Below are 16,097 nucleotides of genomic sequence, written 5' to 3'. Positions count from 1 at the left end.
GGGCTCCCCCTGGCTTGGTCAGTAAGAGTAAGTGAAGGATATTCAAATCCCCAGGGAATGGTCTGGCCTGAATAATTAGAATGAGCGGCTAGAAAGTTCTGAAAGTTGTCATGGTGCCAGGGTCTCACGGTCCTACTTGGTTCTGCAGACTTCTTCATGGAGCCCTGCTTCAGGGCCCCTTTGGTCTTTCTTACCACTGTGGGACATGTCCCCGGGACCAACTAAAGCCAAGAACAGAGTTCTCTGTTTTTACTTGAGTCTGTGATTATAGAGTGACCAACGGAGCTACACTTACTTTCTTTTCAAAATGGGAACGAGTAGAGGGGTTGGCAAATAAAATACAGAGAGCTAGTTGTAGTTGCATTTCAGATAAAAATTCATTTGTAACAGGGTATCCTATGTTTATTTGCTATAGCTGGCAACCCTACTCAAATAACAGTCTTACCTCTAGAGGTTCATGTGAGAATCATATGAGATAAAGGTTGGGAAAAGCTTCCTGAAGTGGGGCTCAACTTTTATTTGCCCCTGAGATTCCAAGTCCCTAAAATATTTCTCTTCCATACATCCCACACATCAGAAAAGTACACTCCATTTATATCTTAGTGGAAGTAAAGAATGCTCTTTTTACTTTGCTTAATTTCTTTTTTCTAAGTTTTATGCAGAAACCTCAAAAAATGGCTTTTAGGGCCAGGTTGGTAATGTAAATGTGCAAGGAGAGATTAAGCTGAGAAAACAACAATGCAAGCTCAGTGATAGAGAGGGTACCATGCCTAGACTGCATATTCCATGGAAGGAGGGTAGCCCCATCTTGCCTCCAGCTAACTGATGCCCTATGGGAATGAGGATGTGGGTTTGCCAAATCTTCAAAAAACATTTTTTAAGAGAAGCCAGAAACCTTGATTTTTATGTGCAATCTCCTGGTTTTTAAATGTTGGCAAATAAATCAAAATTCTTTAAAACACTGTTTGGGGCAACAATGTGTGGGCCAAAGCAAATACTTTTGTGGGCTACAACTGTCCCCTGGGCTGCCAGGCTGGGGCATCTGATTTATGTGGAAATTCACCACTAACTAGTTTCGCTCCTTGAGGCGAGTCATTTTCACTCTCTATGATTATGCTTCTACACTGATAAAGTGAGCTGCTTATGCAAGAGCAGTGGTTTATTTCCAGTGTCCCAAGGAGCTGGAGTTGTTTCCAAGTATCTCAGGGAAGTTAAGGGTGTCCCTGAGCACACAGCTACTTTTGTTACTTATTAGAATTCAAAAGAGTAGCCCTTCAAAGAAAGGGTTCAGTTGCTAAGACAGAAACAAAGAAAAAGTACTCAAAAGTGAAGAACTCCCAACAGGAATAGATGATCTTTACACTTTTTTCAGCATAGAAATAAATTGTCTTGTTCTATTTTAAAAATGTCATCAAATACAAAAAGAGAGACCAAAGTAGAGACCTGCCTTTCCTTACATTTCTGAAACCTCCTCCCAGCCCACTTACTTTCAACTTGATGCCGGCTCTGGAGGATAGAGACTGTGGAGTGAGTGTCTGCCTACATTGGATTTTTATTTCTTAAAGCTGCCCTCTTGGTTGGAGGAGACTGATCTGATAAGTATTTATCTCTGGATCTTGCTGAAAACAAATAGGTGTTTTAAAAAACACTTATATAAATTTAAAGAGTGATACTTCAAACTCTTGTGGAAAATTATGATAGCCAACATTTATTTAGCAATTAATATGTGCCAGGCAATTTGAATTTTTAACTCATCTATCCCCTAGTGCTGTCTTAAAATGTGTGAACCCAAAGTCCTTTATCCAACTCCCATGGATGTGGAAACTGAGGCTTGGAGAGATTAAATGCCTGGTTCAAGATTATTAATCACAATACACAATACAGTTGTCCGTAATACTCTGGCCAGTTACTGATATTACCAAATGTCATATCAGTCTAATTGCAGCAAGACCCCTATAGCAAGCTGTATGTTATATAGTCTTGGAATATTAACTACAAATGTTCTATGTTTTTACAGTATTATCCCTTTAGTTTTGAGAGTATGGAATAAGCCACAGGATATGAAACTTATTAGGAAATAGGAACCTTGTGCAAAATTCAGGAGCATGAATAAAGGTGCTTAAATTTTAAACAAACAAAAATTAAAATTCTTTTAAGATGGAAGGGGGGCTTCCCAGGTGGTGCTAGTGGTAAAGAACCAGCCTGCCAAGGCAGGAGGCATAAGAGACGAGGGGTCGATCCCTGGGTTGGGAAGATCTCCTGGAGGAGGGCTCCAGTATTCTTGCCTAGAGAATCCCATGGACAGAGGAGCCTGGCAGGCTATAGTCCCTGGATGGCTACAGTCCATAGGGTTGCAGAGTCAGACACGACTGAAGTGACTTAGCATGCACACACGCAAGATGGAAGGAGTAACCAGGAAACATTCAGTGGAAAGCAGTTTGCCATGCACAGTGTTATGAATAAGAGGTTATTGCAGTGGATGTCAACATTTTAATAACTGATAATTAGTATAACATTTAAGGAGCTTCCCCAGTGGCTCAGCAGGTAAAGAATCTGCCTGCAAAACAGGAGAAACAGGAGATGTGGGTTCCATCCCTGGGTGGAGAAGATCCCCTGGAGGAGGAAATAGCAACCCACTCCAGTATTCTTGCCTGAAAAAGCCTGATGGCCTACAGCCCAAGGGGTTGCAAAAAGTCAGACATGACTGAACAACTAAGCAATATTTATGTAGTCATATAAATGCTCCTACTTATAATGGCGCATCTGTTTCAAACTGTATTCGATTGGGTTTTAATTTTTAAGTTTTATTCTTCACATAAGCCTCAGGAATGAATACAAAATCATTTCTCCAAAATATTAATATATTGAAACAAATAGAAATAATAAATACAAATGCTAGTAGCACATAAAGGAAGTGGTCTCATTAGGTTAAATTTCCATCTTGCAGAATAAGTAGAGTATATCTGATTTCTTGGAGAACCAATTAATAAAATGTTTACTATAGCACTGTGAAAATCTCTCTGGTTTTATGCACAGTGGATGTAGTAAAATTTTATTTCATTTCCCATGGAGGTACCTTAGCTCTTTTGCTCTGTTATATCATGGGAAATAATAATGAAAGAAAAAAAGAGATTAAATATTTACTTATGCTTTTGCATCTGACTTGTTATGTGAACAAATACCACATGAGGGAGTGCTGGGACCTCAAATAGAGAAAAATTAAAACCTACCTAATGCGTTCCAGGAATGCTCAGCATATTAGTAAATTCTTATTAAACTGTCAAAAAAAAAAAAAAAGATTTTAGAAAGAAATTCTTACCCCTGGATGCAATTAGAGGCTACCACACAGGATTTGATGGGCCATAAAACCATTAAATCTAAACACTTTCTTTTTGAGCCTAAAAGGGCAGAACATTCCAAAGTGAAGTTTTGGGACTCAGTTGTGACTTGACCACCTATTAAGGTGCAGGTGAAACAGATTGCAGAGTGACACAAAGGCCCCAAAGAGCTAAATTAGGGTGTAGGTGAGAGATTTAGCTGTTGAATTTTCTGGATTTTCTGAGATTAAGTGATCAACCTTAACACTGAGTGAAAGACCATTCAGCAAGAAAAATTGTCATTTCCTTTGCTCCAGGCCCAAACGATGTATTTTTGAAAGCTTTATTGATTTATATATTTATGTGTTGTACTAGGTGACCAAGTATATATATATGAGGAAAATATCAGCATAAGTTTTAATTTTAACTAAATCCAGGAAAAGCACCAGATTTACTTTAAATGAAACTTTCACTATTTCTGAAGTGAGTGCCTTTTATATACCAGGTACTTGAACGTCACATCCCTATCATTAATCCTCACAATAGACCTGTTCAATCATTATCATTTATCATTCTCCTCATTTGACAGTAGTGAAGGACACCCTTGACCAGTATTGGTCAGTGGTTAAGATGGGTATTGAACCTAGATCTGTTTCACTCTAGAGTCTGATCCAGTGATTTGTCTTCAGCCATTATTGTGTCCACTTTTACTGAGCAGAAACAAAAGTAAGGAGGAATAAAGGAGAATGGATAGTTCACTAAAACTTTGTCCAAATTACATCAGTTAAAAATTTGTAAGGGAATACCTCTTTGCATCATTGTATAAAACATCAATTCATACCTTTTCTTGCGCTTATTTTCAACCTATTTAATGACTACTGCATATTTTGGATGTTCTCATTATTTAAAACAATCAAAAGTCAGTAAACGTGCTCTTTTGGTACATAAACTCATACACATTACATATACACACACATATACATTTTGTATTGCTAAGTCATTTCTGTCATGTCCGATTCTGTATGACCCCATGGACTGTAGCCTGCTAGTCTCTTTAGTCCGTGGGATTCTCCAGGCAAAGATATTGGAGTGGGGTGCCATTTCCTACTCCAGGGGATCGTCCCAACTCAGGGACAGAACATGTGTCTCCTATGTCTCTTATAGTCTCCTGCATTGGCAGGCAGGTTCTTTACCACTAGCGTCACCTGGGAAGCTTTACATACATACATAGTAATGATTATGGGCATCTTATATATCTGCACATATATAAATATATAATTCATATATAAAATTATTCAAAAAGTGATAGGTTCAGTGTTGAAATTACTTTGCAGTGAGAGAAACTTCATTCATCTAAAACAGCTATTAAAAGATTAGACTTCAACTGTCTTAAAGACCAACATCAAATGAAATAATTTTTAGTATTTTGCACCAGAACTGAGCAGCTTTCTTGAGAGTATGAGCTTGCTTCTTCTCAAACTATTAGTGCTCTGGGAGATATCAAAGTGTGACAGCTAGAAGTCAAAGGCTCACCTATAGATTCCAACACTCAGGGTGTTAAATTGAGGGAGGTTGATTGAAGTCACCATGTGTAAATCTGATACTCCTTGAAACCATCATTAAAAGGCATCTCACTGTGGTGTGGTCTTCATGCCAGCTGCCAGCTATGACAAGGCCTGGAGACTCAATAAGAATGAGAGAATTATAACCTGGGAATTATTACAGTAAAGCTAATGTTTTTGTCTATTGCAGAGTGCTGCCCCAGAGATGAAGTAGGAACAAAGAAGGGTGGGCTAAGATGTCATTGGGAAGAATTGTTCCCAAAATATTTCCATACAATGAAAAAGAGTTCTTACGACCACTCAGTGTTATGTTGTTCCAAATGCAGACCATGGACCATCATGAAAACAGTGGCTTCTTGGCCTTTTGGGGCAGGCTTTAAATTGGTTAAATTTTCTAAATTGTAAATGAATATTTTTGACCACTTCTAAGTATTTCACACATAATTATAGTAGAAGTTTTTTCTTCCCTTAGATGACTGACTTTAGAACATTCTTTTTCTGAGTAATCTAAATGATAGCTTTCGACGTTGAGACAATAATTTTAATTGTGTCTTTAACAAATCTGTGTAATAATAGCTTCCTGGGCAAAAAAACTCTGACCCTCTCAATGGCTAGTATGGTGCGTGTTTATGCAAACACTGCAGTGTGTCAGACCCTGAGTTTAGAACCACACAACTGCTTGGTACATGATCATCGCATATTTTCCCCATTGCATAATGACTTCCTGTGCAGAGGACAAAATGGGTTTTCTCAACAAAATTTTCAGCACAGCTGTTTTGGTGACTAAGTTTTGCAGGAGGGTTTTAATCAAATGCACCTAAAAAAGCCCCTTTTTGCCCTTTCATAATATTACCCCTTTTCCTTAAACACATAATTTTGGAAGCTTAACTCACTTTTCCCATAAAGGAGAGTTATTTTCAAAGAAATAATTTGTACCCAAAGTAGCACATTGCTTAATTGTTCTGCTCTGGTTTATTCCACATGAGTTAATGTCCCAAATAACAGACATCAATTCCCATTGATAACTAATAGTTTACACTGTCGTTTTTGTGGTAGTGAATAAACATCATTCTCAAATGTATTATAAATCTCTTCCTTGTCAAGCCTAGAATGATAAACTTTAGTTTCACTTGATGGTTTGGCATCTTATTTATATGTGTAATTCACCAACTCAGTGGATATGAGTTTGAGCCAACTCTGGGAGATCGTGGAGGATAGGGAAGTTTAGCATGCTGCAGTTCATGGGGTCTCAAGAGTTGGACAAGACTTAGCGACTGAACAATTGTTTGCCCTGACATTAAACATCGAAAACTATTTTATAATTGGTAAATTGTGTCTTATCTTTGAGAAACCTCTCTTCCTCCGCATCTTCTGTCACTTTATTTGTATTTTGTTGCTTGCTTTTTCTTTGAATCTGAAATCTAGGAAGCTGGAAAATTCTGGATAAGCAAGGTTATAAAATACATCTGATAATGGTTAAGTGTGCTGAGGGGCTGTTGTTGTTTAGTCACTAAGTCATGTCCAACTTTTTTGTGACCCCATGGTCTGTAGTCTGCCAGGCTCTTCTGTCCATGGAATTTCCCAGGTAAGAATACAGGAGGGAGTGGCCATTTCTTCCTCCCAGGGGATCTTCCCGACCCAGGGATTGAACCCATGTCTCCTGCATTGGCAGGTAGATTCTTTACCAGGGAAGCCCAAGGGGTTGTTGCTATAGTGCACTGTAGTTTCTTGACTTTAAATCTTACTAAGAGATGAATGAATAAGAAAATGTTGCAAAGTTACCTGTGTCCCTCTACAGAGGAATAACAATGGAGAAGAAAAACACATTCAGCAGGACATGGCTGGCAATTGACAAGACACAAGCCAGCCCCTACCCACCCTGCAACTCCTGGTCACTTTCTCCTTCTTGTTTCCTATAAGGTTCTATCTTTATTCAGGCCATTAGATATATCCAATTAACTTTCATGAGTCCTAGAGAAGCAAGATATACATTTCATTATTCTTATAGTCCACAAAACAAACGTCAGCATTACTAGGAAGCTTGTTGGAAACACAGAATCTTAGGTTATATCCCAGACCACTTGCAAAATCTGAATTTTATCAACATCCGCATGTAGTTTCTGTGCATGTTGAAGCTTGAGAAGCACTGGACAGAGACTGGAATGAAAGTTCCTGGTGGTTTCCAGCCAAAGGCATAGCTTAAATCCCCAAAGATGAAGTAGTGTTGGGTGTAGCTCAAATATTGTTTCCATCTGAAGGCCCTCCAAGATCTTCTGAGAGCCTCTGATTCCATGATGATTGCCTGCAATGAGCAGGAATTGAGAAGCAGACTCTAGATGCCTGGGAGATATGTACAAAGTAGTCTTTATTTGAAGAACTGAAACAGGCAGATTTAGCATCCCCTGAGATTTAAGGTCACAATAGCCCTCCTATCTGCTTGCCTCCACATTCAGATTACTTGGATTAGAAATAAATGTTTTCTTTAAGGCTTGACGTAAAGTGAAACCCTGGCCAAACCTAGAAATACAATTGCATTTCTCAGCCATAGGGAGGATTCTGCCAACTTGTGCTGTTTTGCAAAGCTATTTACCTGTTCTAGCCCAGCCAAATCACTGAACATTGGGTTTAGCCTTTGTTTCAACCCCAGAGGGGGCTGCATTCATATATAATATGAACTGATACAAACCTCAGTAGTTGTTTACAGATTTCGTAGTGTAAGACACTGAATTAATTATATTGAATTTGGGGAGGCAGAATTAATTTGGTCTTATGCCAGATTATTGTAACCCATGTAGCATTTCCCCACCTTAGGGCATGTGATTTAATTCTAATAAAGAACTATTCGGATAGGTCTAAGGATAATTTTTGTTCTATTAAACACAATGCACCAACATTTTCCACTAGCCCATAGCCCACTTTGATGTTGGGGGAGGGGTTAGAGCTGATAGTATTGATCTCATGATTTCCATATTATCATGCTTACAGTCGTAAAAGAGGAGAGAAACTAAAGAGTGTAGGGAAAATCTGAAACATTTGCTTTCAGAAATTACTGCTTGATGACTGGGCTTAGTGAATGTTATAGCTACTAATATCTTCTCCACTGTTCTCTTCATGGAAATCTGTAGACAGATGAAGGGCAGCCATGGGGAGTGGAGAATGGCATATTTTTGTTGTAACTCCCAGATCATTTGCTTTTGTCTTGCCACTGACTTTACAAAAAGATCACACCCTGGGAATGTAGGAATTTCCTCCTTTGATATCCCTGTATCAGCCATAGCCTGGAGTTTCTTGGTCTGGAGAAGGTTCCTCTCTTCCTTAAGTGCTCTCTTGTTTCAGGAAGTGAGACTCTGACACTCTATTTGTAAGGAAGAATGAATGTCTTGAGTATCAGTACCCTTGTAGAGAGGGCCTTCTCTTGTGGTCCAGTGGTTAAGACTTTGCACTCCCAGTGTAGAGGGCACTGGTTTGACCCCTTGTGGGGAACTAAGATCCCGCATGCTGGAAGGTGCTGCCAAAAAACAAAATGAAAAAAAAAAAACCCAAAAAACCGATATTGCAGAGGAAAGTTGTATGTTGAGAGAATTATTAATAATGAGAACTCCAAGTGCTTGACAAAATTCTAAAAATTTAAAAAGTTATCTAGAACTTCTTTTCCCAAATAATGTTAGGCATTCTCTCACTTAACCTTTACAATTGCTTAGCTTTAGAGTTTATCAGAAAACATTCATAAGTATCATCTCAATGGACCATCTGGCAATACTATGATGTGATGAAGTGGGTGGGGCAGCAGCTGTGGTTGAAGAATCTTTACAGTTGAAATGTGCCTCATAGATGGCAAGTCTGAGAGTGCAGCCCAGACCTCTGACTCGTGTGTGTGTGTGTGTGTGTGTGTGTGTGTGTGTGTGTGTGTGTGTGTGTGTGTGTGTGTGTGTGTGTGTGTGTGTGTGTGTGTGTGTGTGTGTGTGTGTGTGTGTGTGCGCGCGCGCGCGCGTGCGCGCTCAGTCGCTCAGTCGTGTCCGAATCTTTGAGACACCTTGGACTGTAGCCTGCCAGACTCCTCTATCCATGGAATTTTCCAGGCAAGAATATTGAAATGGGTTGCCATTTCCTACTCTAGGGGATCTTCCTGAGCCAGGGATCAAACCCACATCACTTGCATCTCCTGCATTGGCAGGCGGATTCTTTACCACTGCTTGAGAGATAGGAGAGATTGACATTTTTATTTAGGTCATTTATAGGGTTTTATTTTTGATGTTTCAATATCTAAAACCTTACTAGCGTCTCTTTAGTAGCGTGTGTGTTGGGGGGAGGTATGTATTTTTTAATAGTGGTGACTTGATGACTCTTTCCTCTAAATAAAGAAGAGAAAGAGATATCAAATATAAACAAAGTCTGAATATACCTAGAACATTAAGAGTTTATACGTCTATCCTTGAAGATCTATCTCAGGGATGATAAAACAAGAGTGGGTGTAAATAGGAAATAGAGTCATATGGGATCAATGGTTACTTAATGCTGTAGCTTCCTGGGTATGCTTTCTCTAGGACATGTTGACTATCATGAAAGACAAGATGTTCAGACTTGGGTCGATGCTGGGGACCTTCTCATGGGCAAGGGACAGGTCTTGCCTTTTAGTAACATTGCCATTTTTCCAGGAATTGGGAAAAGGCAACATGCTTTGGAGTCTTCATTCTGCACTACTTGTTAGGAATGGGGGCCCATGAAAGCTGATCCCTGCCCTTTGTAAAATGAAATTTGACACTTGCTCCTTGTGAGAGCAGGTGAGAAGTTTCATTGTGGAAAATAAATAGGGAAGGAAAATGGACTTCAAAAACTTTTGTGTTCTTTCCACTAGACTAGGATAACTCAAATTAGAATTTTTCAACAAAATCTATGTTCAGTCATTTATAAAATTAAAAGCCTTGTACTTTTTGTCCCCCTCAGAACAATGTGAGCTGGAGGGTGCATCTTTACTCTCAGACTAAGGTGATATTTGAAATAGTTAGCAACCGGTTGTGACCAATTACAAGAGATGCACATGCAGTAAATGACAGGCATTAATCATTGGTTTCCAAATTTCCATGCCTTCCCAAGTATATGGAAAACCTATTCACTTGGTTGTCAAGGCCCTAAGGTTTGCGGGAGTACATTTGTTTATATTGATAACAAGGGAGTCTTCTGGGCATCTGGGGATTCCAGAAAAATCATTGCCTTGGGGGAGTGGTCAGACATGCTGGGTTCTCTGTGTGACCTCAGTTAGGCCACATCCTCTTCAGGACATGTTTCTTTATGGGAAATTGACGGTTAGGGGATTCTGATCCGAGCAATCCCTGGTGTTTGTTCCAAACAATAGTGGATCACCTGGATCTATTTTCCATATTTACAACTCTTAATGAAAATAAGATATTTATACATATCATTATTTATAATTGCTTACTTAAAATGTGGTTTGTTGGACAATATTTTTCTAATTATGAGTCCTTAAGAGAGAAATTCTCAAAGGAACACTTGGAGGAAACAGATTAATGATCCATAGATAGTACAATCTTCAGTTTAAGTACTTCTTTATCTGACCTGTGACCTGAAGAACAGGGATGAAAAACATCTTCGAAGGCATTGGAAAAGTAACATTTATCAAAAACAAAATCCACTTTACTACCACGTTAACGTAGAGTAAAGAGAATGTGGCCTAAGTAAGGTCACACAGAGAACCCAGCATGTCTGACCACTCCCCCAAGGCAATGACTTTTCTAGAATTCCCAGATGCCCATAAGACTGAACGAATGTACTCCCCCAATCCTTAGGGCCATGAAAACAAAGTGAACAGAATATCTATATACTTGGGAAGGCATGGAAATTTGGAAACCAGTGGTTAATGCCTGCCACTTACTGCACGTGCATCTCTTGTAATTGGTCATAATCTTTGTTCTACTGGTTGCTAACTATTTCAAATATCACCTTAGTCTGAGAGTAAAGATGCACCCTTCCAGCTTACATGATGATGCTGTTTGAATGTCAAAGAGTGGTCCAGGGGCTGGCAGCATTGGCACCACCTGGGAGCCGGTTAGAAAGACAAGTTCTTGGGCCCCGTCTCTGCCCGACTGAATCAGAAAATCTGGGGTGTTTTTCACAATTTGTGTTTTCACAAACACTCCAGGGGATTTGTCTGCCTGCTAAAGTTTGAAAAGCATGAAAGCATTTTAACCTCTCAGAGCAGCTTTGTAAACAGCATGTCACTTGATTCTTATCATCTCCCTGTGTCACTTGAATGACTTTCACTCACATTTGATGGATGGCAGCTCGAAGGTAAGTCAAATGAACCAGGGTCAAATAGTCAATTTTATATATTTACTATTTATCTTTTGGCATTTGGCATACAGACATTGTATCAGTTTGTCCTGCACTAAAGCTGACCCCAATTTACTACCTATTTTTGGAAAAAGCCTGTCACTCATGTTCTTTCAAGTTCCCTAAGACAATAGGTTAGATGATTCTAATTTTTCACTTATTTGCTCATTATTTGATATTTTGTTTAAAAGGTTGTGAGGTGACTGATGTCTGTTTGAGGTGTCTAACATATGAATTGTATAAAATTTTAAATGACAATGTAAATGGCAAATGCATTTTTAACAGATTTTAGAAGATAAAATTTAAAAAGTGATAAAGGAAGAAAAACTCTCCCACCCTCACCTATCATTAACAGTTAGTTTGTTTAGGTTCATACACCAATAATCACATTTGTACAAATCATGGTATACATGTTATTTTGGAGATTTTTTTCTTTCTTCTCCTATTTTTTTGGGTGGGGGAGAGTAAGGGGAGGTCATGCTGTATGGAACTTAGGTCCCTGATCTGGAACTGAAACCAGGCTTCTGCAGTGGGAGGGTAGAGTCCTGAACCACCAGGGAATTCTCTGGTTTCTTAATATGCCTTGATAAACTTTCTGAGTCTGCAAATGTCATTCCTTGTAACTGAAAGGGACTGCGGGAGAGAGACAAGAGAGAAACAAAGAAATAGAGAAATGGAGAGAGAGAGAGTTTTAAGGAATTGGCTCATACAAATGTATAAACTGGTAAGTCCAAAATCTAGAGCTGGAACACTGGAGACCCCAGGAAAACTGAGTTGGTGTTTGAATGTGAAGGCAGTCTGCTGACAGAATTCCCTCTTCCTCCAGAAAGGTCAGTCTTTTTCTCAAGGCCTTCAATTGAATGGATGAGGCCCATTCACATTATGGAGAGTAATCTGCTTTATGTAAAGTCTACTGATTTAAATGCTAACCTCTTAACAAAAAAAAATCTTCACAGCAACATTTGGACACGTTTGAGCAAATATCTGGGAACCATTGCCTAGCCAAGCTGACACATAAAATTAACTATTACAAAAATTACTTTTCATGGGTGTGTATACTTCATTTTATTTATGAACTACCATTTATCTATTTCCTTAAGGCTGGAGATTCAAGTTGCTTCTAATTTTTTCATCCTTACATATAGCACATCTTTGACCATTTGGGTCAATTTTGCTTTCATATCTGTTCACAGAGTGTGGAAAGAAAAGCATGTTTCTAACTTTGCAACTTTTTATTTCTAAATTGCCTTTGTAGCTGTCTTTATCCCATGAACCACAACTTGAAGACTGGAGTAGGGAAAATGCCAAGCTGGTCTTGATCTTCTCTTTCCTTCCTCAGCCTGCAGGTCACTGGGAACTGGCATGATGCTGAGTTCCTGGGCCACCTCCTCAATTGAAGAAGTGGCAGAAGCTGGTCCCGAGGCGATTCGCTGGCTGCAGCTGTACATCTACAAGGACCGTGAGGTCACCAAGCAGCTTGTGCGGAGGGCTGAGCGAATGGGCTACAAGGCCATATTTGTGACCGTGGACACCCCTTACCTGGGCAACCGCTTTGATGACGTGCGTAACAGGTTCAAGATGCCACCCCAACTCAGGTAACCATGGCTTTTTGATCACTGGGCCCCTGAACTTATTTTCTATTTCTGTTTGCTCTTGTCATGATCCAGTTCCAAAGACTTTCTCCAGTTTCCACTTGGGTGTTCGGGGGAATCACAAAATGTTGGTTCCAAAGTATGGCTGTATGAGATTGTATCTAGGAATGATAAGGTCTGGGTTCTAGAGATGGTGTCATTGTCAAGTATCCATATAATCCTCAGCAAATCACACACCTAATGTGAGTGTTGCATACTTGAGCTATAACAACAGAGACAGGATTTGCCATATACTTGTAAAAATAAAAAAAATCTACATCTCAGAGTGTATTAAGGGCTTTGAGTAGGATGAATTGCCATATAGATAGAAGATACTTAATTTAGCTTAAGCAACAGCTTGCTATTGTGATCCTAATACCATATTTCTTTGCCTGTTGAAATAAAAAAGCACCCTTTTAACTTTATTTTTCATTGTATTTGGAACAACTCTGGCAGGGAAGATTGAAGAAAGCTAAAAGAATGGAGACAAAAGAAGTCACATATTTGCTGCCTCATCTCCTACTTCTTTCAATGACATATCTCTTTTGTTGTGGTTCACCCATGGTTCAAGATTCACTAGTTTATTTACTGGTTAATTCATTATTTCATCCATTCACTCACTCATTCATCTCAGCAAAAACAATGTACATATCTAGGAATCTAAGACTGAACTGTGATGGTTTTATCAGGCCATTCAGCTGATCCATCAACAGGGAATTATAGCCCCTTTCCCTGTAAAAGATTAGGATCATCTTGAGTCAAAACTAGAAACTCAGTGAAGTTTACTGAACAAGACAGAGCTACAAATCTCTCCTCCCCTTTGATTTTACCTTCCCTTGGTTACTACCAAGGTTCCTGCCCTTTTGTTTTTCATACCAGTGTTTGATCGATAGACTTTAGGGCTAAAACTATTTGAGCAGAAGAAAAATCTTAGTTTTAATGGAGGACATTTTGATGATGGGATTTCAAAGCATCCACCAGAGTACAAGAAATGAGGGATGACTTCTTTAGAATCCTAGACCTCACTTCACTGGACTATTGCTTATTCTGTCTGCATATAAAGTTAATCCTTCTAAAAGATCCAAAATCTAAAAGATTCAAAATCAAATCAGCATTCCACATAAGGACAAGAAGACTGTTGAGAGCCAGGATTCCAAGTGAATTAGAGAATGGAATGTCTTCCAACCATCATGTAAGTTCATAGTCTTCTGTGTCACATAACTGTCATATAGCTCTTCTGTGTGTATACCTATTTAAGTATAAGTTATTGTGCATAAAATCTTGCTGTTAAACCATATATAAATGAGCTGTGTGATGTTATCTCTGTGATAGTTCCAGGTAGGTTTAGGATTTATTTCTGTATATAATATCCTCAATGGCCCAATGGCAGAATGAGGAAGTGTTCCCCCGACAGCCATCAATCACCCTGCTCCACACATTCCAGACATGGAGTTACCCAAACACCCTGTCTTTCTAAGAGAACAAAAACAAAAATTCTTGACATATTTCTACTTCTTGCCAAATTCATCAAAGTAGATGGTTTCAAATGTCCTTAATATGAAATCTTATTCATCTATATTAATTCTTGATATGAATTCACGTTATTTCTCTCTTTTGATTACCTTAGATTTTAGACTTTCTAAAATGTCGTTTCCCAGTATTTAGGCTTCTGGCAGGAAATGTTCCTCATTGTTTCCCTTTGACCATTTGAATAGGAATTTGCTATTTTTCTTCTTCTGTTCTACTGCTACTTCTACTGCTGGCGACAACAATAAATAATACAGTGGGTTTGTTCTTTAAGCTTAGGAAGCAGTTTCTAGCTCTGAATAACAAAACAGGTTTCACGTGGTATCTACTTAGATGGGGGACGACACCCGTGTTAAATCTGGCCCATATCTCTCACTCCTTGGGTGCCAGGGCCACTCAGCCAGGAGCGGGAAGTCTGCTGTTCTTTCCCGCCCCCCTCTTTCCTCTCGGGCTCCTGCCCAGATGACGTGAGGGACCAGGAGACAAAGGCCCTTTTCAGCTGTCCATGTGCAGAGGAGTGGCCACGGCTCCCCAGCTTGTCACATCTTCCTTCTGAAGATGATCAAATAATGAGCCACACATCTAGGCTATGGGGAACACAGGAAACACCCCTGGCCGGTGCCCTGGCCGTCAGAGTGCACACTGACGCTGTTTGTCCCTGCGGGCTTCGGGGAGGGGGGTGTGCAGCGCCCTGGGGCCCACGTTCAGCAGTGAAGGCAGAGCGCCCGATGGGAGGCCCTGGCTTCCGCTGGAGGGCACGTGCTGCCCCAAAGCTCATCTGTTACAGCCTGATATGAAATCAGGTTTCTTTCCGCAATTGACCTGACTCAGAGAAGGTGAAGCCGGGCTGTTCAGAATGAGGTTTGGCAGGCGCGCGAGGCAGGAAATCCAGAGGAGAATGAGTCTGTAAAGCAGCGGCTCCTTCCAGCCCTCGTGGCTTCCTCTGCCTGGAGAGAGGGGGGGCGGGTCCTGACTCTCGGCTTCTGGGACCAGCCAGAGTTCAGGAGTTTGGTAATCTCTGCCTGGTCCATATGCAAAACACACGGATGTGTGCATGATGAGCAGCGCGGAGGTCCCTGAGACTGAGGGGGAGTAAGACGAATTCTCATCCGCTCCCGGAAGAGGCGAGGATTGAAGTCAGTTTACCAGATTGGCTCCTGGGGCGCTGAGTCAGGGACCCGAGTCCATCTCCACACCACGCGGGGGGTGGCTTGTTTACTCTGGGTTAAAATTTGGCTCTTTGGGGCAGGGCTAAGGCAGTTAAAAGAAATTTCCAATCATTGACTAAGGTCAAGGTAAATCATGACACCTACCCTTTTGATGATTTGCCCTGGGACGTGCTTCCTTAGGCCCTGAAATGAAGTATTCATCACAACAGCCAAACAGCACGCGAAAGAGATGAGACCGTGCTGTCTTCCCAGATTTCTGGGGATAAAAGTGGTGGATGAGGCATCCCCTTCTCTGACCTCATTGCCAGCATTCTCATCTTCATTCACTCTTCCCAGCATCTCCTGCTTCCTCCTGTTCTTTCAGGGGGCCAGTCACACCTGCGCCTTAGAGCCTCAGAACTGACTATTCCCTCTGCCTGTAACATTCTTTCCCCAAATCAATGCAAACTAACTTCACTTCTTACATCAGGGATGAAGCTACATGTCTTTATATTGGGAAACCAAAATAAGGATGAATGGTAGAGACCAGAATAGAGATACAAT

General features: G+C 40.2%; 1 protein-coding gene across 6 annotated transcripts in view; it reads left to right on the top strand.

Moving 5' to 3' along the window:
- Nucleotides 1–16,097, top strand: part of HAO1 (hydroxyacid oxidase 1) — a 124,560-nt gene that overhangs the window by 11,600 nt on the left and 96,863 nt on the right. For all 6 annotated transcript variants that reach the window (XM_043884672.1, XM_043884675.1, XM_043884678.1 and 3 more), the window contains exon 3: nucleotides 12,567–12,822. In XM_043884672.1, the coding sequence (XP_043740607.1) occupies nucleotides 12,567–12,822 (256 nt within the window). The remainder of the gene's footprint in view (nucleotides 1–12,566; nucleotides 12,823–16,097) is intronic.

The sequence above is a fragment of the Cervus elaphus genome, chromosome 23 (genome assembly GCF_910594005.1).
Source record: "Cervus elaphus chromosome 23, mCerEla1.1, whole genome shotgun sequence".
Taxonomy (NCBI): Eukaryota; Metazoa; Chordata; class Mammalia; order Artiodactyla; family Cervidae; genus Cervus; species Cervus elaphus.
Note: the sequence above shows the minus strand (reverse complement) of the source record. Positions and strands in the feature narration are given on the sequence as shown.